Genomic DNA, 23,718 nt, shown 5'->3' on the forward strand with positions numbered 1-23,718 from the left:
CCCTCCCCATCATGAGTGGACACGCCCCCTAATGCTGATTGGCACTCTCCCTCCTCCCCCATCATGAGTGGACACGCCCCCTACTGCTGATTGGCACTCTCCCTCCCCATCATGAGTGGACATGCCCCCTAATGCTGATTGGCTCTCTCCCCTCCCCATCATGAGTGGACACGCCCCCTACTGCTGATTGGCTCTCTCCCCTCCCCATCATGAGTGGACACGCCCCCTAATGCTGATTGGCACTCTCCCTCCTCCCCCATCATGAGTGGACACGCCCCCTACTGCTGATTGGCACTCCTCCCCATCATGAGTGGACATGCCCCCTAATGCTGATTGGCACTCTCCCTCCTCCCCCATCATGAGTGGACACGCCCCCTTCTGCTGATTGGCACTCTCCCTCCCCATCATGAGTGGACACGCCCCCTACTGCTGATTGGCACTCTCTCCTCCCCATCATGAGTGGACACGCCCCCTAATGCTGATTGGCACTCTCTCCTCCCCATCATGAGTGGACACGCCCCCTACTGCTGATTGGCTCTCTCCCCTCCCCATCATGAGTGGACACGCCCCCTAATGCTGATTGGCACTCTCTCCTCCCCATCATGAGTGGACACGCCCCCTACTGCTGATTGGCACTCTGTCCTCCCCATCATGAGTGGACACGCCCCCTACTGCTGATTGGCACTCTCCCTCCTCCCCCATCATGAGCGGACACGCCCCCTACTGCTGATTGGCACTCCTCCCCATCATGAGTGGACATGCCCCCTAATGCTGATTGGCACTCTCCCTCCTCCCCCATCATGAGTGGACACGCCCCCTACTGCTGATTGGCACTCTCCCTCCCCATCATGAGTGGACACGCCCCCTACTGCTGATTGGCACTCTCCCTCCTCCCCCATCATGAGTGGACATGCCCCCTAATGCTGATTGGCACTCCTCCCCATCATGAGTGGACATGCCCCCTAATGCTGATTGGCACTCCTCCCCATCATGAGCGGACACGCCCCCTAATGCTGATTGGCACTCTCCCCTCCCCATCATGAGTGGACACGCCCCCTACTGCTGATTGGCACTCTCCCTCCCCATCATGAGTGGACACGCCCCCTACTGCTGATTGGCACTCTCTCCTCCCCATCATGAGTGGACACGCCCCCTAATGCTGATTGGCACTCTCCCTCCTCCCCCATCATGAGTGGACACGCCCCCTACTGCTGATTGGCTCTCTCCCCTCCCCATCATGAGTGGACACGCCCCCTAATGCTGATTGGCACTCTCTCCTCCCCATCATGAGTGGACACGCCCCCTACTGCTGATTGGCACTCTGTCCTCCCCATCATGAGTGGACACGCCCCCTACTGCTGATTGGCACTCTCTCCTCCCCATCATGAGTGGACACGCCCCCTACTGCTGATTGGCACTCTGTCCTCCCCATCATGAGTGGACACGCCCCCTAATGCTGAGAGCTGTGCATTAAAGGGTTAGTTCACCCAAAAATGAAAATTCTGTCAGTAATTACTCACCCTCATGTTGTTCCAACCATGTAAGACCTTCGTTCATCTTCGGAACATAATTTAGTATATTTTTGATGAAATCTGAGAGCTGTCTCACTCCTCCATAGGCTTTCAGAGGGACTGAAACTTGATGGCCCAGAATAGTAAGTAAAAACGTCATTTAAGGAGTCCAAATGACTACAGTGGCTCTGTATTAAGTCTATCATGCGACGAAAATACTTTTTGAGCGGAAAAACAACAAAAATAACGACTTTATCACACTATTATTGTTCAATTTGAGCCTCTGACGAGAGTTCGCGGGAGTGCCCTGACGCATGCGCGAGAACTGAGATTACGGCGTTCTTCTTCTACTACTACTTGACTGAAAAGGGTTAATCTCAGTTCTCGCGCATGCGTCGTGACACTCCCGCGAACTCTCGTCAGAGGCTCAAATTGAACAACAATAATAGTGTGATAAAGTCGTTATTTTTGTTGTTTTTCCGCTCAAAAAGTATTTTCGTCGCATGATAGACTTAATACAGAGCCACTGTAGTCATTTGGACTCCTTAAATGACGTTTTTACTTACTATTCTGGGCCATCAAGTTTCATTCCCTCTGAAAGCCTATGGAGGAGTGAGACAGCTCTCAGATTTCATCAAAAATACACTAAATTATGTTCCGAAGATGAACGAAGGTCTTACATGGTTGGAACAACATGAGGGTGAGTAATTACTGACAGAATTTTCATTTTTGGGTGAACTAACCCTTTAACAGTGGCTGTGTGTGTGTGTGCAGAAGCGCGTTCAGTCTCTGGAGCAGAAGCTCTCTCAGGAGAAGGAGCAGGCGGCTCATCTGCAGAAGAAGCTCCAGTATGTTGTGCGGGATGAGGAGAGACGTGTGGCCCGCCAGAACCAGGCCTTCCAGCAGATCCACCGCAGATCAGCCCGACACAACTCCACCACCGACCAGCAGTGAGTGCCAGTGCTGCACACCTGCTGCTTTATTTCTGTAGCTGTGTGTTTATGTCATGGAAATTAATACAATTTAATAGACATTTTTATTTGACTTTCATTACACATATATATATATATATATATATATTAGGGCTGGGCAAATTAACGCGTTAACACGGGCGATTAATTTTTTCAGCTTAACGCAATTAAAATATTTAACGCAAATAACGCAGCGTCCGTTTTTATATCCATTTTTGCTTAGCGTTACATGATCATCACGCTCTTATTCATGTAAATGCTTCCAAGCGCGACAAGACACGAGAACACACTGTATGCCAATGTCCTGTCTGTGTGTGTGTGTGTGTGTGTGTGTGTGTGTGTGTGTCCTGTCCGTGTGGATGCGTCTCATGTCAGCTAATCAGGACACACACACACACACACTCGACGCATAAATAGACTCGCGTCAGTTTCCTGCTCACATCGAGTTCTCTTTTGCTCTTGAACAAACAATAACACAGAGGACTTTGAGTATTCTCATATTAGGAGTCTTAAATTAGTTAAATAACGTCTTAAATGAACTTAAAGAGTTGTGAGGAAATGAGATGCGCGGGACAGCGCGTGAGATCCGCGGCTGTTCTTAAAGTGACAGTAGCACTGATGATGATGTCATTAATGTTCATCAAAGAACAACGGGAACAGAGACAATTTTAGCTTTAATGATGATTCATCTATATTTAATTTATTATTTATGCAGTTAAGAAAGATAACTATTACATTTCTGTATATGTATAACAGGGAAGGCCATGGGTAAATATAACATTTATTATTTTGGGTTTATGTTAAGATTGTTTTAAGTTCACTTAAATTAAAAGTTGTTTTTTTTTAAAGCCTAATAAATGTTGAAATTGGGAGCTTTCAGTTATACTGTAATGTAACGTCATTAATGTTTCATAGACACTTTAGTATCAGTGATACTGGCCTTCATTCATAAAAATGACAATACAACACATATTTAAAATATGCTGTCTTTAAATTGTTTATACATTAATTTGGAGAGTAACTGAAAGTATTACAATATCAAAATATTAAAAACGTAAAATATTAAAAACTTGCGATTAATCGCGATTAATTACAGAAAAAGGTGCGATTAATTAGTTAATTTTTTTTAATCGATGCCCACCACTAATATATATATAATGTATGTATGTGTGTGTGTGTGTATGTATATATATATATATATATATTACTCAAAATTATTATTTATTTTATCAAATACATTTTTTATTATTTAAATTAAATTGGGCAATATTATTACTATTATTGGTTTTGGGGACCATTAGAATTTTATTTTAAATTAAAAAATAATGTATAAATATCTCTCTTTATGTAAATGCATGACAACACATTTTTTCCCCTGTATTTTTATTTATTTATTTAGAATAGATTTTTTTAATTACATTTTATTTGAATACTATAGATTATTTTAAAAAATGTTTTAATATATATTTTTTTATAATATTTATTATTTAAAATAGAATTATATTTAAATCAGATTTTTTTTAAAAGGGTTAGTTCACCCAAAAATGAAAATTCTGTCATTATTTACTCACCCTCAAGTTGTTCCAAACCTGTATGAGTTATTTTGAAGAATTTTTGCAACCAAGTAGAGAGAGCAACTATTGACTATCATAGTAGTTTTCCCCCTACTATGGTAGTCAATGGTTGCTCTTTCTGCTTGGTTGCAAAAATTCTTCAAAATAACTCATACAGGTTTGGAACAACTTGAGGGTGAGTAAATAATGACAGAATTTTCATTTTTGGGTGAACTATCCCTTTAAGGGACTTTTTTTTTTTTTTTTTTACATTTTCCAAAATCCTTTATAAATTGTGATATATTTATATTTAAGTTTTTTTATAATCCCAGTAATTGCAAGAGCAGAGGTCATTTGTTTCTGGGCTCGCTGACACTCTTTGTTTCTTTAAAGGATTTTGGACGTCATTGACGTGTACGAGTCCCAAATGCAACAGCTACGCAATGAACTTATGTAAGCATATGAATTATTTTAATTTTAATTATTTATGAAAACTCCTTAAACATCAGTGTCATGTTTTCCGGCAGACTGTGTAAAAGCAGCTCAGGAGAGAAGAAGGATTCCTCAAACTCCCAGAAGAACAGATCCACAGTGGAGAAAGAAGCCATTGACTGTTCCTCCAACTATAAAACCCTTTTAAAGGTATGAATAATGATAAAAGTTTGATTCCTGTTGATTTCTGGGACATGTAAACATGGTTCTGTTCGGCTGCAGTCATACCAGGAGCAGCTGAAGGAGACCAAAGCCCAGCGGGAAGAACTCCGGACTGAAATCCAGCGGTTAAAGGAAGATCTGGAGTCCAGGTTGATATACCAGATTTGTGGAGTTTTTACTATAGAGTTTACATTAGTGCCCGCCCACTTTTTCAGCGCTGTTGGTTCCGGAAGTATTTTTTCCTTTCATTTCTCCCATACACTGTAAAAAAAAAAATTCAGGTCTCCAATCAAAAATTTTCTATTGACCGATCACATAAATTTTTTTTTTAGTTGAAGTTGAATTGTTTTATTGAATTTCTGTTCATTAAATTGCATCAATTCACAGAAATTCAATTTGGCCAACTTAAAAATTTAGATGTGATCGGTCACTAGAAAATTTTCAATTGGAGACCTGAATTAATTTTACATTGTAGGGATTTCAAAAAAGTCTAAAGCGTTATAAGCCATGAACAAACCCGACCAGCTACAAGGTGAATCACAACAATACAAATCTTAATTGGAAGCAAAAAAGTATTGGGACAAAAATGCTACGATACAACAATGTGTACTACAATCCCATGAAGCATTGCCAACATCATAATCAAATTAAAAACAATGGAGAAATGTGAAAATGTGGATTATATATGTGAAAAACCATATATTTTGAGGTTATTGTAAAATATGCTTATATATTTAAGTATTTTGAGAGCGTAGGGAGAACATCATTCGCAGTGATTCATGGGAGTGGGCGGGGCTAATGAGATCTTTTGGTGTGTTTACCTTTTTTTTTTTACTCTGATTGGTGGAATTTTCTGTACAGCATTATGGGTAATAGGGCTGCACGATTAATCGAAATCGAACCGAAATGAAAAGCGCGATTATGAAAGCGCAAAGGCTGTGATTTTAATTAAATAAACGCCCAGCGTGTTAGTGAAGAGCGGCTCTTATAACGTGCTTTTGAAAAAACAACACGTGTCAAACAACTTCACAAACTAGTTATGTGAAGTGTTCATAAACCTGTTGTCCAACAAAATACGTTTAATAACAGGTTTTAACTCCCTTCATATCGTCAGTCGAGTGTTTGTGAGCTGACGTGGCTTCTTATCGCAGAATGAGGCAGACAATGCTTTATTTTATAGGCAGTGATAAAGTCCATGTCAATCAGCACTGCTTTATTATTAAGAAAATACCTGAGAAGGCTTGAAGAACTCAAATACACCATATCTTGATGCAGTCGTGTGTTTATTGTCCTCATGTTTAATCAGTCAAAGCGTTTCTATCTTCCTTTTATTCAGCCTGCAGCGCTAGCTTAGCTTCACATTTGGGATTTCATGAAAACAAACGATAACTTCTCTAACGCAAATGTGGAGTTTCAGCTCGAGGGCGCCCTCTGGCCTCCAGTATGAATGAAACTTTTTGGTAACAAATTAGAAAAATACTCTAAATACATTTATTTGACAATCCATTTGTTTTTCTTAAATATACTGGCGTTTTCTTCCCCACGGTGGATGCATAAGGCTCATATTTCATATTAAAGACATAGACTTTAAGAAATTGATATCACAGATAAAAAGCACAGATTTTTATAATAATAATTTTACAATAAATCCCTAGACCTTTCTAATGATTTGTAGTCAGGCTGTCTGCATATTAGGTAACCCAGCAGTTTTGTTTTTTTTGTAAAATAAATGTTCTGTAAAATATAAATAGTAGTAGTAGTAATATTATATTGTTATATTTATTCTTAAATACTGAAAATGAAAATGTTATTGTAATAGTAATATTTCTTATTTTGTTAAATATTTTATTTAGCAATAATAATAATCATAATTATTATTAGTCATATTAATATATAAACACAAAATGTTACACACACACTCTTTTCATTTGTAAAAGAAAAAAGTCCTTCAAATTGTGATTTTAACCAGAATAATCGCAATTACATGTTTTCCCCAAATCGTGCAGCCCTAGTAGTTTTTCACCAGAAATGCCACTGTTAAAGCTGCACTATGTAAGTTTTCCGTCCGCTTGAGGTCGCCTGTTCAAAACAAAGGCGTAGTTTGATGACGGCACGTTTGAGCGCAGAATCATGGGACATGTGGTCTTCACCTCAGCCGGTGGGATAGGACTCGGGCAGAAATCCTGTTGATGGATGTGATTATTAACGTTACTGTAGTGAAGCAGAGCAGGACGAGTGTTGTGGAGCTGAGGAACCGCTGGAGCGATTGTTAATAAGATGAACGCAGCACACGCCTCGCGAGCAGCGGGACTTTTATTATGCCACAGTCGCCACTTCCGCTCCTCCGCTCATGAGTGTGAGGTAACGCAGCTCTGTTGATCATATTAGACACATCTGAGTGTGTTGATGATGGGATGGCGTTACTCTGTGCGTTCTCTCGCCGCTGCTATGACACTTGTTCACACTGCAGTAAGAGTAAAGCGCTTCTGCAGAATAAAACCGCAAACCGAGGGGAACACGGATATGATGTCATCGACAGGCCACGCCCTCACACGATTCCTCGGGTAAAATAGCATCTCACCATTTACAAATAGTCGGAAACATATGGGATATTGTAAGTACTGAACAAAATATATAACACTGGCCTAGAGGTGTTTGGATATTTTACTGAAAACAAAATTACATAGTGCAGCTTTAAACATGATTATTTTAAAATTAAGTTGAAACAGTAGCTATGGAGAGTTGCAATTGACCTATCGGTAAGCCCCGCCCCCCCTTAGTTACTGTTGCTAACTGTCTTACAATGACAGCTGTCAGTGTGAAAACCTTATCGCAAGTTGTTTTTGGACCCAAGCGGCTCCTCCCGCAGTTTCTCTTGAAGCCGATACGGAAGTGAGTTAAACTGCAGTTCATGGACTGGCCACTAGAGGCAGACTCCAGAAGGAGCAGAATCTCATTGAGCTCATGTTAAAATGGCCAACTTTACAGCAGAAGAACACATGTTTACAGTCTGGGACAAACTGTGCTTTTGGTCTATACGGCTAATTTTGCCCTTCATGGCGACTGTGAGGGGGGGGAATTTCTTTGTTAGTCATTCGTTTACATTATATAAAGCCTTAAAGTTCTGCATAATTAAGGGCGTGGCCACTTTGAGTGACAGGTGGATTGCCGTTTGTCTGCTGTCTGTTAGTCGTCACCTCAGCTCCGCCCACGTCCCGCCTCTTTGCCCATTTTCTGTTATCCGGGAGTGACTCGCTGACAAGATGGCGACGGCCGGCTCCGCCCACTTTACGCTTCAAAATGGCTCTTCAGATCCTATGAGTGACGTCACGGACTCTACGCCCATATTTTTTACAGTCTATGAGCGGACCCCGGCCCGATTGATGGCCCAACTTTACTGATGGTTTATGAAGTTTATTGTGTCCTTTTTCACTTCAAAAAAATCACCGTAAGAGCTGAACAAACAAAGCATAAGAAGTGCGCATTAACGCCTAATTCACAAACTCTCTCGCCGTTGCATTATCATTAACATACACAGCAAATTACACGTTTTCGTCGTCAACACTTTTCATGTTCCGCAGGGTAAGATTCAATTCATTTACATTTAATCATCTTAATATGGAGATGCACTGAAATGTAGACCTTCGTTTATGTGTTTTTGACCTTCACTGTTAAAGGGATAGTTCACCCAAAAATTAAAATTAGCCCATGATTTACTCGCCCTCAAGTCATCGGAGGTGTGTATGACATTTTTCTGTCAGTCGAGTTATATTAAAAATGTTCTGGCTAATCCAAGCTTTATAATTGCAGTAATAGTTGCTCTGTTTTTGAAGTCCATAAACAAATGCATCTGTCCGTCATATAACTGCATCACACGGCTCCGGGGTGTTTATAAAGGCCTTCTGAAGCGAATCGATGCATTTGTGTAAGAAAAATATCCATATTTAAAAATGTATTTCATTTTTTTCTATGGCTCTGCATCAGCCGTCCCCGCGCCATAACTTCCAGCGAATAAGGTCAAAATACCGGCGCGATCATAGATATATACATAGATTCCTCATTAGTGCCTGCGTGGATCGGTCGAATGAGGCATCTACGTATATATATCTTTGATCGCGCTAGTATTTTGACCTTATTCGCCGGAAGTTATGGAGCTGGGAAAACTAGATGACATTCGGCTGATAAGAGGTTAAAAAAAACATAAATACTGTTGGGTTTCTCGCAGAAACCGATGGTTTCGTGTCTTCAGACATCAATGTGTCACCACGAGGCGCATGGTTTAATAAGGATTTGTATGTCTATGTGTTTTTACTCTCATTGCTCTCATACTCTAAAATATCCCCATTGACATCATTATACGACTATCACACTGCAACGGTTGAGTTAAAAATCTTCATTTATGTTCTACTGAAGAAACAAAGACACCTACATCTTGACTTGGATGCCCTGGGGGTAACAGATCAACATGAAAATTTCGTTTTTGGGTGAACTATCCCTTTAACGTTACATGACGTGAGAACAGTTAGTTATAGCAGGGACTTAAATCATAACTTAATGAGAGTATGACCACCAGAAAATCCTCTCAGGATCCCTGGAATCAGTGTTACAGTACCTCAGGCACATCGCTTTACCATATTTGTAGCATAAACACCATCAAACCGACGAGAGCTTCGGATTTTCCAATGTTTATTGCGCTGAAACCTAAAGCTGTCCGAGTTCCGGTCCCAGCGCAACTGATACTCAACTGCCATTGGCTCATCTGCGTTCGAGGGGCGGGGCTTACCAATAGATCAATTGGTTTATATTCTCAATATACGGCATCTCAATAAACCCGTCTCCGGCGTGTTGACTCCGATTGTTCGAATATTACAATTAAATAATACTTAAATCGATATGTCATCCTCAATAAACCCGTCTCCAGCATGTTGCCTCCGATCATTCGAATATTCCGATCTATGATGACCTCTGAGCTGTAAAGCTCCCAGAATAATAATAATAATAATAATAATACGCTGTTTGTTAATTGGCCAGAGGAGAACTGGCACCCCGACTGAGCCTGGTTTCTCCCAAGGTTTATTTTTCTCCATTAGGTCACCTGATGGGGTTTTGGTTTCCTTGCCACTGTTGCCTCTGGCTTGGCGTGCTCAGTTGGGGACACTAAATTTTTCAACTAAACATCGAAATAAATCTGATTAATAAACTAAATTAACCATTTAAACTAAATTACTGATCTAATTATTGATCCAAAGCCCATACTGTCACTGTATGATAATTGAAATGAACTGATGACATCAGCGTTTTTTCCAGAATGGCTATACAGGGAGTGCAGAATTATTAGGCACGTTGATTTTCTGATCATATTTTTTTTCCAGGCACATTTGACCAATTCCAAACCACAATAATCCTAATAACTACTATTGATTTAGTATTTAATAATGTATAAGTGATATATAATTGTTCATGTACCACTGTTTGAAGAATTCATCTTCCAGAATCTGGCAGTACGTTTTGGGAGTTCATTTTAGTCCATCTCTGCAAAACGGACTTCAGGATTCAAACAGTGGTACTAGAGCAGGGGTCGGGAACCTTTTTTGACCAAAGAGCCATTTTTTCATTTTTGGTTAATGCATTTTTCCAAAAGAGCCACAGAAAAAAATAATATTAAATTATTATTAAAAAACATGTTTTTTTTCCCCAATAAAATTTCAACAATAGTAATTATTAGGTCCATAACTAAAAAAAACACATATGCAGAAAACAATAAATAAATTGCCATATGGAATTTATTGTGCAGGGCTTTGTGAGGTTGAGTTATAAATCCTCTTTGTGTATGTGAACATCTACTGTGTTTACGTGAATACTCGACTTGGCATTTTGATATATTTATGTAGTCTATTAATCTGACGTGCAGCCGAGGACAAAGCTGTGCTTGTCCGTGTTGCGCTCGGAGCGCGTGCACAACATCCTGTCAGTAATTCAATTGTCTTTCGTGACTTATCACGCTTTTATCATTCATTTTCGTCAACTGAAATCTACGTGGATTATCATAAATACACATTTATTTATCACAAGGGTCTCTGCGGCAAAAGCGAAAGAACCCGCGGGTGAAATGTTTCGAAATGTCTCTTTCCACAACAGACCACCAGTTTCAATAAAAGGTGATATTAAATATTGTATAGCCTACTTTTATATTTTCGCTGCTGTTCTAAAAATGGTTTTCGGTTACCTTAAACAAGCCACAGCTGCTTGAATCACAGAGCAGAAGCTGTTACCACAGAAACGCAAGTGGTTATTGTTTGCTGTCGCGAGACTCGCGACTCGTGACACTCGCTAACAGCACTGAACTTGCGCGGCCGGTACAACTTGAATATTAGTTATTATCATACGTTTCATTAACTTCGGTTGGCTGTACAACAAGGGAATTGTAATTGGCTGCTTTTTTTCTGCAGAGAGCGGATCTCTGTTGATGTGTCTAATTTTTTTTATCGATCATTTAAAGGGTGAGAGATGAGCCACATTATTTTTGTCAAAGAGCCAGGTGTGGCTCGCGAGCCATAGGTTCCCGACCACTGTACTAGAGGATGTGGTGCTGGTCCTTCAAGAGTCACTCTCAACCTATCTGTCCATAAAGCCTATAAAAAAACCTTCTTCATGTATTTTACAACACTTCAGCTTGTGATTCTTATCTAGTGGGGGTCATTTTTAGGATTCTTTACCTAACTGAAGTCTCTGAGATCCTGACACCTGCACTTCTGGAGACTCCAGGTAGGTTGCAGCTTTGGAAAATGGTGGCGCTGGAGACTAAAGGGTTCCTGATGGTTTCACCCTTAATTCTTCATTCTTTTGCAGTTAACAGGTGTCTTTTCTTCACCACCTGTTTTTGTCAGATCCTGCTGACCCAACGAGCATTTCACTGTCCAATGGTCATGCCTTAACTGCAATGTCTAGTATTGCATTAGTATTGCATCCTTCTCATGGGCATTTAATACTTTTTGACTTTTCAGTCTGAGTTAAATCTCTTTTTTGGCTCAATTTATCTGTAAAAGAAAACATGCCTAATAATTCTGCACACCTGAATATAAGGTGATTTTCATTTCCAGCCTTCATGAACAATTATATATCACTTATACATTATTAAATACTAAATCAATAGTAATTATTAGGATTACTGTGGTTTGGAATTGGTCAAATGTGCCTGGAAAAAAAATATGATCAGAAAATCAACGTGCCTAATAATTCTGCACTCCCTGTACAGCTGAATAAAATTATGCTGCATTATTTTCCTGTATATCACTGTAAAGCTGCTTTGAAACAATCTACATTGTTAAAAGCGCTATATAAATAAAGTTGACTTGACTTGACTTATATTTTCATTTGGTGACATTTTAAATGTTACATATTTTAGGCCCACTATAAAAGAACTCAAGACCTGCAAGCAGCAGTTGAGACGCTTGGACCGAATCATTCAGCAGAGCAACATCAGGTGAGGTCTGTAATGAACGAGTTCTGTTCTTCTACTGAACCAGGCTAATGTATTACTCGTTGAACAGGTCATCTCAAGAGATCAAAACGCAGGACTCGGCAGACTCTGTGTTAAACACGGATAACACCGGCATCCAGCACCTGGACCCGTCTACCTGCAAGAGACACCTCAAGGTGTGTGAAGATGTGCTTTTACTATTTTAATTAGTGCTGGGGGAAATTAATCGTGATTAATCGCAACCAAAATAAAAGTTTGTGTTTATGTAATATAAATGTGTGTGTACTGTTTATAATTATTATGTATATATTAGGGCTGTCAAAAGATTAATCACATCGAAAATAAAAGTTTGTGTTTACATATGTGTGTTTACTCTGTTAATTATTATTTATATATAAATACACACACAAGCATGTATATATTTAAGAAAAAAATATTATTTTTATATATAAAACATTTATATTTCTATATATTATAGATTATATAAATGTATATACATGCAAATATTTCTTAAATATATACATGAATGTGTGTGTATTTGTATATAAATAATAATTAACAGAGTACACACACATTATGTAAACACAAACTTTTATTTTGGATGCGATTAATCGCGATTAATCTTTTGACAGCCCTAGTATATGTATACACACACACACACACACACGCATGCATGTATACATTTACAGGGTTTCCGCAGGGTCTTAAGTCTACAATTTCAAAATCAGAATTTTAGGCCTTAAAAAGTCTTAAATTCGCAGTTCTAGGTCTTAAATCATTTTAAACAGGTCTTAATTTTCCTATGTCCATGTAACGCTACCTCTAATGCTCATTGAAATGCTCCCACAGCGTTTTAGAATGTTTTTTTTATTTTATTTTTGACTATTGTGAATCTAACATAATACAGTAAATGTGGTACTCTAATTATGAAAAAAAAAAAAAACGTGCAAATTTCTGGAAATTACCACCACAAATTCAGTCATTTTGATCTCAAAAATCACCAAAAAAATATTGTGATGGGATTGAGCAAGTATATCGATACAAGTTTATCGAATTGTTCAATTTGAATAAATACGTTTACTTTGCAAGTAATTTTGTGACTGCATTTCCTTTATAGGTCTTAAATTTAATTCATAATGGTCTTAAAAAGTCTTAAATTTGACTTGGTGAAACCTGCAGAAACCCTGATTTAAGAAATATTTGCATGTGTATATACTGTAAATTTAATTTCTTATATATATAAATGTTATTTTTCTTAAATGTATACATACAAATGTGTGTATTTTATATTTATATATACATAATAATTAATTATACACACCACACACACACATTATTTAAACACAAAATTTTATTTTGGATGCGATTAATCACGATTCATTTTTCCCCAGCACTAATTTTAATATTTGTGTTTTTTATATATATTTATTATTCAAATTAGAATTTGTTTAGTAATTGTGAACAACTGAAAGTCATTATTTTTGTTTATTTATTTTGGGGAGGCTTATTTTTATTGATTTAGATTTTTCATTAAATTCAAAAATAATTTATAAATTCCATACTTAAATTATTATTATTAAAAATCTCTTATTCATATTTTTATTTCTTTTTTATTATGTAAATTACATTTTTAGTAGATGCACAACTAAATCAGTTTTATAGTTTTTATAGTAAATAAAATAAATGAATATATGAAATAAATTTAGTTAACTTGATGTACTAAAATAACTAAAACTGAAATAAAAATAATATAGACATATTAAAAAATAAAAATACTACACACCACACTGAAAACGGAAAATATGAAAATTAAAGCAAATTTATAATAATTTACTAAATAAAGATACTAAAATAACACTGCTTTGAATCTGAATATTAATGGTTTATATGTTTCTGGATGTTTTTCAGGATGTTTGCAAGGAACTCGATGTGCAAAATGTCAATCTTCTCATTTCTGCGGTGAAAGTTCGATGCAGACAGGCCGGATCTGCCACCAGACTGGAGAAGGTGAACTTACAAATGACTTAGATACAATACAGTTTTTAAGTTGCTTTGGATAAAAGCGTCTGCTAAATGATTAAATGTACGTAAATGTAAATTTGCTCTCATCTATCACAGTTGGAAATGGCGTACTGTGATACTACTCTTAGATATGCTGTATGCAATATGTATAGAATATGATTTAAAACTATTTTTTTAAGGAGTAGTTACAATTACAATTGTTTGCCAAATTTTCACAGGTGAAATCCAGTCATTTTAAAGGGTAAACTTTATAGACTAAAATAACTAGCTTCTGGCGGAAAGTCATACGCAATTGGACTTGCGCTAAAAGAGTGACCCCTGACGTGATGTACAGGAGAATCGCAAGTTTGACGTCAACAAACTCAAGCCCCTCTTCTCTTATATCGAAATCCTCCGCCATTTCTTTTTAAAAGTTCTTGTTTTAGACTCTAATTTATCTTCTGTGCTTCTGTGTTCGTCAATACGCATGCGTCCGGAGTTACTCTTTTAGCGCAAGTCGACTCGCCTACCGCTGACCGCCGGAAGTTCGTTATTTTAGACTGTAAAGTTTTAAATATGGATATTTTTCTTACACAAACGTGCCACTTCGCTTCCGAAGGAGCCGTTAACCCCTTGGAGCCGTGTGGAGCAGTTATATGATGGATAGATGCACTTTATATGTTGAATGCACTAAATATTCAACTGTATTACTGATGAGCTCATTTCAATTATCACAGTCATAACTGAGAGAAAAAAAATTGAAAATATAATTTTAAGTCATAACAGTGAGATAAAAAGTCAAAAATATGACATGCTAAGTCATAATTATACGATAAAATGTTGAAAATATGATTTTAAAAGTCCTCATTATTAGATAAAAAGTAAAAAATATGATTTTATAAGTCATAATAGTGAGAGAGATTTTAAATGTCCTCATTATTAGATAAAAAGTCAAAAATATGACATGCTAAGAAGTCATAATTATATGATAAAATGTTGAAAATATGATTTTAAAAGTCCTCATTATTAGATAAAAAGTCAAAAATATGACGTGCTAAGTCATAATTATAAGATAAAATGTTGAAAATATGATTTTAAAAGTCCTCATTATTAGATATAAAATCATATTTTTGACTTTTTAAGTCATAATAGTGAGAGATTTTAAATGTCCTCATTATTAGATAAAAAGTCAAAAATATGATTTTAAAAGTCATAATAGTGAGAAGTCGAAAATATGATGTGCTAAATCATAATTATAAGATAAAATGTTGAGAATATGATTTTAAATGTCCTCATTATTGGATAAAAAGTCAAAAATATAATTTTATTAGTCATAATAGTGAGATAAAAGGTCAAAAATATGACGTGCTAATAAGTCACTGTGAGATGAACAGTTGAAATTAGGACTTAAACAATTCTGAGATATCTAAATTGTGATTAAAAGTCCTAATTATGAGATAAAAAGCTGAAATTAGATTAATAAAAAAGTCTTAATTATGACCAAAACACACACTATGACATTTAAGAGATGAAATCATGCTTTTCCTTTTCCTTTTTTTTTTAAATGTGCTCTTAATTTTTTGATTCACACTTATAATAATAATATTTACATTGTTTTCATTTTGTGAAATATATTTTTTACATGTGTTTTTACAACAGAAAGTAATCAAACTCACTTTAGCTTTTTATCTAAAACAAAATATATAATATTTGCATGCAAATGAACTGCATTGGCCAACAGAAATACGTTTATACAACTGATCATAGTGTGCAATATGTATCCAACAGCAAAATGCGCTCAACTTGACTTTCTGTTGTCAATGCGACAAATAAATGATGCTTTTGACAAAAAAACAAGATATTTGTATGAAAAAATGACGCAACTTTGCCATATTGAACTGTGGTGTAAAAAAGGTAATGTGACAATGTTTTTTTTGCGTAATGCATACTATTTAACATACTATAGTATGCAGTGCGCTACTATTCCATTCGGACGGTAGTCGATGTCTTTCTGACATTATTATGATCTGGTTTACCTGGCAGATCCTACATGACATCACCACTGTCCTGACCAATCCGAGGGCTCCATTGGGTTTGCTGAGGCAGCGTGTCCAATCTAACCTAGAGCTCGGCTGGGAGGCGGAGTTGGAGCAGATTATTCCCACCCTGGATGTTTGGAGACAACAACTAACCTCTCTAGCAGTGAGTAAAACCTGCTTAAAGTTTGGGCGATGAATTTAACTAAAGGTGCGGTCACATTGAGCTTTGTTCGGCAGATTTTCGTAGGTGAAATTCATTAATTTCAATAGGAATCCACGTAATTGGGAACTACGCCCCACTTTGATAGTGACTTTGTACATCGTCACACTATTGACAGTATATAATGTATATATGTTTTTGCAATTTTTTATTTATTTAATTAAAGGTGTGGTGGAAAATACTGTTGTTCTGCAAATTTTCACTGGCAAATATTCATTTTAATAGGAATCTACGCGATTGGGAACTTTCTTTGAGGGGGAAAGATTTAACCAGCAGAAAGCTAATTGGTTTAAAGCAGAGTTAATTTTGATTTAGTTTTAGTCATATTTTATTTATCTGAATTGTTTTACATAATGAATTAAGCATTACATAACCGACTGTTACATGAATACATGCCAAAACTGACATTTTGACATCATTGTGTTGTTTTTGATAATGTTGTATTTCTGTTTTAGTTTGTGTATTAGGTGTGTAATTTCAGTTAACATTTAATTTCAAGTAATTAATCTTTTTTCATGGTTTTAGTTAACTAATATAACCCTGATACTTTATTGAATAATATGTCATACTGTTCTAAGTCTTTCCTCCTGACTATGAATTAAAAGGGAATTAAATTGTACAGTTTATTGTGTAATCAAAAACGTATATATAATGCGTGACTTTTAATTATAAACCAGCTCTTAATACACCGGGACTCTTATTTTGAAATGCTAGCGTCTCTATTCCTGTTGCAGCTGCTCATTGAAGTTCAGGTGAGAGAGATAAAATATGCCTCGTTACAACCATCTAAAACATATTATTATACAAACATGGTAAAGTAAACATTGTCATTATTCCTCAGCATTAGTTCATAAACATGACCGGTCATAAATGTGTGTTATTGATTGATTGAGCCGCTCTGAAGCGCTATCGCGTGAGCCTGTAGTGTAGAAGCATTTTTTTACGGTCTATGGTAGAAGCTCAACAGCTCCGTGTTTTCCCGCCGTTAGAATTCAAATATGTGCATCCGTTACTCAGGACATCAGGGGCCGGTTGCATAAACTGTTTAGACTAGTCTTAAAAGTTAGTCGTCTATTTTTTCTTCAAGACTGTTCTTAACTTTTTAAAGTCAGTTACATTTAAAGTTAGATTGGTCTAATTTGAATCAGAAAAGTAAGACTGATTACCTCTTGACTAATTGCTAGTGTGTCAAATTAGTTCTTAAGACTAAACATAATGACTAAGTTTATGCAACTGGCCCCGGTTCTGACTGGATCTCTTCCCTAATCAACCCTCGCTAACATTTCCATCTCGTTTTTATTCGTTGATGAAAATGACAGTAGATTTTCCTCATCGTTTTTGTCATCCAAAGCTGGTTTTTATGTAGTTATCGTCTCGTTTTCGCCATTGAAAAAAATGTCCAAAAGAAAAAAATGAACACCGGTTTAAAGGGGCTTCATACATCGCTACACTATAAACTAAATCTTTTCACAAATCTTTGCAGAAATTTTAATTTAACTAAAAGTGTGGTCAAATTTACCATTTGATGAATCTTTGCCTTCAAAATCCAGTCCCTATTGTACTTTCCCCCCTCATATCACCCTGAGACGAGAGAATTATGCAAACAAGCTAAAAAACACAGAAATATGTTTTTATAAGCTGTCGACCCAAAAAAACGAGCGTTTAAGAAGATAAAAGTGGATACAGGCAATACGAAGTGAAGCTTCAGCAGGAAGAATGGGTCAATTTTGGGATCCTGACACTCAGTATGCCTCAATATGTCTGTGTGCAGTAAACAACATTTTGTCAAATATCCAAATGTCCGTTTTATATATTATATTTACTGTCGCTGATTACGTTCCCCTCTAGTCGCCGTAGTTCTCAGTGTAAAATGACCCGTCGCGCTCTGTCTCAATGGCCTGAATCCACTTTTTTGTACTTAAACGCTCGTTTTTTGGGTCAACAGCTTGTAAAAACGTCTGGGTTTTTGCTTTTGGGTTTTGTTTAGCTTGTTTGCTGTACACTTTGTCACATATCAGCTTTTATACATTGTTCAGTTTTTTGTTATAAGTCCGAAATGACAAGGAGGCAGCCTTCCGCAATGCAAAGTCAATGGAGACTGTTTGATTGTTTTCCCCCCCAGTGGGCGTGGCCTTCAGATTATGACGCGTGTCGCTCTGTCTCTATAGGTCAACCCGCCCATAGGGGAGGGATCTCACTCACAGAATGTAAATGCGCACGGCCGCTCGGATTGGGCATTCATAACGGAGCGGTGCAGAGCAAAGCGAGTGTTTCAACTTTTCCATGAATTCCTATGAAAGTTTAGCTTCCTTAGGCATGATCTGAAAACACGCCAGACTGGACACGCATGGTGAATGATGCCATGCTTACCTCAGCTCTTCTCGTGATGAATGAGCTCTGACTCCTGCTGCGTTTGAGACGCGACTTTCGTTCGGCTCACTCACACGTTATTGAAAAGACACGTCCAGTTTTTAATTGTAGTGTTTATTCTCTAACTGAACTAAATTATTTTATTACTATGAATATCAAAATGGCGGTGCGTAAGTGATAAACCAGTAGCCGTGGCTTTGGGAGTGGCCTCGTTCGGCAGCGAAGCAAGTGCATTCTGGGAGTTGTTGTCTTTCATCCAAATGAGACAAAAATAAATTTTCTGTCTTTTCTCAGTCTAGAAGGCTCCAAATTCAAACATAATTGCACATTTCTACTGCATAAATGGCCCAGTTTAAATACACATTCATCTTCCCAGTGCTGAAGTACCAGTGTTAATTTTGACAGCAAATTTTGATTTAGTTTTAGTCATAGTCTTTTGACTAAAATGCCATTTAGTTTTAGTCATATTTTAGTCACCTGAATTGTTTTAGTCGACTAAGTATCATAAGATTTTAGTCGACTAAATCTAGAGTATATTTAGTCTCCTAAAATCTAATGAGTTTAGTTAAATTGTAATACATTAAGCATTTAAGCATTACATTGAACTTGAACTGACATTTTGACATCATTTTGTTTTTGACATTAAAAATACACGAAAGAGCTCAATTCATTTTTTGGCAGTTTTTTAAAAACAGTTATATCGTTTTTATAACTTTGTATATCTGTTTTAGTCAGTAGGCCATATAAGCTAAAGCTTCAATTAAGTTTTTATTTTTATTTTCAAGTAATGACGTTTTTTTAAACGGTTTTAGTTAACTATTATAACCCTGATACTTTATTGAATATGTGTCAAATACTGGTCTTACCTCCTGACTATAAATTAAATGGGAATTAAATTAAATACAGTTTATTGTGTAACCAAAAACGAATATATAATGCGTGACTTTTAATTATAAACAAGCTCGAAATACACCAGGACTCTTATTTTGAAATTTCTGTGCCTCTATTGCAGTTGCAGGAGCTCATTCAAGTTCAGATGAGATAAAATATGCATTGTTACTGTCTAACTGTCTAAAACATATTACTATATAAACATGGTAAAGTAAACATTGTCATTATTCATCAGCATTAGTTCATAAACAATTGCCTGGCATAAATGTGTGTTATTGATTGATTGTGAGCCGCGCTGGATTGGGGATGCGTGAGCTGTGTTTTCCAGCGGTTAGATCAGTTCAGATCAAATGTGCGCATCTGTTACTCAGGACATCAGTTCTGACTGGATCTCTTCCCTAATCGTCCCTCCCTAACATTTTCGTCTCATTTTTATTTGTTGAAAATGACAGTTTCGTCATAGTTTTTGTCATCCAACACTAGTTTTTATTTAGTTATCATCTCGTTTTCGTCAGTGAAAAAAGGTCTAATTTTCGTCAACGAAATTAACACTGTGAAGTGCCCCTTTAACGAAAAGCTATAGGCTATTTTAACACCACTCACACAGAAATATTGCTAATATGACCTTAACTGAAGAGGAAATCATTGGGTTTGAATGTGATTGGTTTGTTTTACTAGGATGTTCATCGTGCCCTCGTCAGACTGGAGAAGAGATTATTGCCATGGCAGCCCGAGGCCAGAATAGCCACATCTCCAGATTGTGTCCGGGTGGAAGACTTGATGCTTATCCTCGACACGCTTCTCGACGAGACCGCGTCAGACGACAAGGTAAATGCAACACTTCCCCAAGTGTTATTTTTTTTATTTGTTTGAAAATAGGCTCATTTAAAGGGTAACTAAACCCTAAACCAACTTTTTTTAGTTAATGATCTGTAATACTGGGGCTTTATTAATGCTGTTCATTGATTCGAGTAAATGTTTTGACATTTGAGTATAAAGTGTTTTAATTCTATAAAATATGGTGTAAAACCGCCAAAGTGCTGCCCTCTTAAGGTTGAACGGTGGCTACTGCAGTTGAATTTTCCTATTGGACGTTGTGGTACATCGTGACGTAGGATGGTACCTCCAACGGCTCACTATCCGCGCCCCTGGCACGAGCTCACCACGCCCTCAGAAATGTTTCCCCCAATCACACGATGAGAACGGCTTCACTCCAGTATGAACTGTCATGTTACATGAAGTAGAAACATTATGAATGAAACTCACTTGACACTTGCTTTAACATTGTATTGAAGAAAATACGGTTAAATAATGCAGTTGTCAGTACACGTCAGGCTTTTCTTGCGATATTATTGCCGCCCGTCATGTGTACAGATAATTTTCATACATGAGACGCGCTTTCGAACCCGGACACGCAAGTGGTTGCCGCGGACGCAGATAGATTAGGTCAGTTCTCTTGCGCGGCTGCTTCACTAGCTTCATCGGCATCGGGAGTTAACGCAGTTTGAGCTGCGGCTCGCATTGATAAGGCTCCGGGTTTGTGTCTGTTACAGACAATCCACCCTCCTCTACTTCACGTCAAGGTAGGAGAAATGACCGCTCTGTTGCAAAGCTGGCGTCACTCCAGTCATTCTCCATCTTTGCGACTCGCGAGTCTGACAGCTGTCAATCAATCCGTCACTGCGGGTCTCAGGTGCACGCCCTCCGCTCAGCCCCGCCCTCGGTTTGTCCCCTCTGTGTCCGCCGGGCTCTGCCCACTTTTCCAGCATTTTTTGAAAATTGCCAGTGGGTGGAGTTAAGCTCTGAGCAGGGGTTTAGTTACCCTTTAACAAGTCCCCTTGAGTTAAATAGTTGAGTTTTACCGTTTTTGAATCCATTCAGCCGATCTTTGTATCTGGCGGTAGCACTTTTAGCATAGCTTAGCATACATCATTGATTCTAAACTGGTCATTTTTTGAATGAGATGCTAATGGCCTAAGACACTTTCAATATTTTTCCTATTTAAAACTTGACTCTTCTACAGTTACATCGTGTGCTAAGACCAACTGAAAATGAAAAGTTGTGATTTTCTACACCTATATGGCTAGGAACTACTTTCTCATTCCTGCGTAATAGTCGCGGATCTTCGTGACCGTACCATGGCTGCAGCGGCGCAATGATTGGTTGGTATTCTGGTGGTAGTTACACCTTCGACTTACTATCACAGCCCTTTACAACACACAGAACCATGGCTAATCACAGCTAAATCCACAACACAATTTGTCGCCTGCAAGCCTGAAACTTTCTCTGCAACTACACAAACTTAGCGCCGGTCACATTGAAAGTTACCCAGCTGGGTTACTTTCAGGCGCTGTAATATCACTGCCATGGTACGGCCGCGAAGATCCGCGACTATTACGCAGGAATGAGAAAGTAGTTCCTAGCCATATAGGTGTAGAAAATCGCAACTTTTCATTTTCAGTTGGTCTTAGCACACGATGTAACTCAGGGCTCGACATAAAGCCGGTTCACGTGCTTGTCCTTCGGACAAGTAAATCTGTCATCCACTTGTCCGAGTAAAAAATGTGCTTGTCCGGAAAAAAATAAAATAATAATTTTGTGAGTGTGTGTTGTAAATAAAATGTATTCAATCAGCTTTGACATATGCATATTTGTGATATTTTTACCTTTTATAAAGGGCATTTTCCCCCTAATCTTATTAAATATAGGCTATGATTCAGATTTCCTTTTTATATTCTTAAATTGGATCAATAAATTAAATTAGAAGACGACACTGGCTGTTACCAGTCAAATTAAATAATTTACACTGAAAAATTACAACTGCATTAAATAAAGTTATGAGATTGTTTTAAATATACAAATAAGAAATGCTGGAAAGATGAAACTAAACCACCAGTAGGTGGCGCAAGTGACTGTCTGAATGAGCGAGTCATTGAGTCGATTCGTTCAAACGATGATTCATTCAAGAATGAGGCGGTTGTTTACGAATAGGTCATTGAATCTTTGATTCTATCGATTCATTCAAAATGCTGAATCATTCACTAACACACACGCTGTTGCTGTGACGCTCGTTCTGCTGTGATCTTTTGGAACTATTTTCGCTGCTGAAATGGAACAAAAACACTCAATATTGCATCAAAAATGTAAGTGACTTAATGTTAATAATTGTTTATGGAACTGTCATATGAAATCAGTGTCATTTTCAGTCGTGATGTTATTCAGGAAAACAGCACTCTTGGGAATGTGACGTTGCAACTGTATCATATGTTATAAATATAAATAAACTCTACATTTTTACGGCAGTGTGTTAACTGAGTTTCTCTGTGTGAGCGGTGCACATTTGTTTCGATTTCTCCTCGAGAGGCTGCGCGAGCGTCAACAGTGCAACGTTACCGTCAGGTCATTATACATTATTATCATTCACTGTCAATCGCCAATTACAGTAATGAATGCAGAATCATTCTTGCATTTGGGTGATTCCCTAGTTATTTTTGTTAATGACGGTTTATCAGGATACTTGTCCGTCGGGCAAGTAAAATTATTTTTCACTTGCCCCTTCAAAAAATCCACTTGTCCCGGACAAGCGTTAATGTCGAGCCCTGTAACTGTAGAAGAGTCAAGTTTTAAATAGGAAAAATATTGAAAGTGTCTTTGGTCATTTTTTGAATGAGATGCTAATGGACTGATTAGAATCAATGATGTATGCTAAGCTATGCTAAAAGTAGTGATGCACCGATCATGATTTTACATGGCCGATTCCGATACCGATTTTTTTTCAATAAAACTGGCCGATTCCGATACCAATTTCCGATTTTTTTTTTTTACACAATAATAGAGCGAAAGTATACATGAACAAGATGTTTATTTGGTATTTAACAGGCTAAATTGGCTTTTGGCTCATGAAAACAAGTCCATAATCTGAAATTAACGGGAAATTGAATTGGAAATGAAAAGGCTGAAAGGTGAAATTAAAGGCAACAACTGCATATTCTGCAATCCAAACAAAGACGTTACTTAGCATCAGCATT

The 23,718-nt window shown here is 37.5% G+C and overlaps 1 protein-coding gene across 9 annotated transcripts in view; it reads left to right on the forward strand.

Moving 5' to 3' along the window:
- The window catches only part of cep70 (centrosomal protein 70), a 49,652-nt gene that overhangs the window by 18,361 nt on the left and 7,573 nt on the right, over window positions 1-23,718 (forward strand). For 5 of the 9 annotated variants that reach the window (XR_013815803.1, XM_079807558.1, XM_079807562.1 and 2 more), the window contains 9 exons: window positions 2,265-2,461; window positions 4,429-4,488; window positions 4,563-4,677; window positions 4,750-4,838; window positions 12,095-12,172; window positions 12,240-12,345; window positions 14,078-14,176; window positions 16,214-16,372; window positions 20,369-20,518. Coding sequence is in view for 8 of the 9 variants with exons in the window: in XM_079807558.1 (XP_079663684.1) it covers window positions 2,265-2,461; window positions 4,429-4,488; window positions 4,563-4,677; window positions 4,750-4,838; window positions 12,095-12,172; window positions 12,240-12,345; window positions 14,078-14,176; window positions 16,214-16,372; window positions 20,369-20,518 (1,053 nt within the window). In the remaining variant the exon portion in view is untranslated. The remainder of the gene's footprint in view (window positions 1-2,264; window positions 2,462-4,428; window positions 4,489-4,562; window positions 4,678-4,749; window positions 4,839-12,094; window positions 12,173-12,239; window positions 12,346-14,077; window positions 14,177-16,213; window positions 16,373-20,368; window positions 20,519-23,718) is intronic. The other 4 variants (XM_079807565.1, XM_079807560.1, XM_079807561.1 and 1 more) reach the window with 1 other exon arrangement.

Source organism: Gobio gobio, assembly GCF_949357685.1.
Source record: "Gobio gobio genome assembly, chromosome: 24".
Taxonomy (NCBI): Eukaryota; Metazoa; Chordata; class Actinopteri; order Cypriniformes; family Gobionidae; genus Gobio; species Gobio gobio.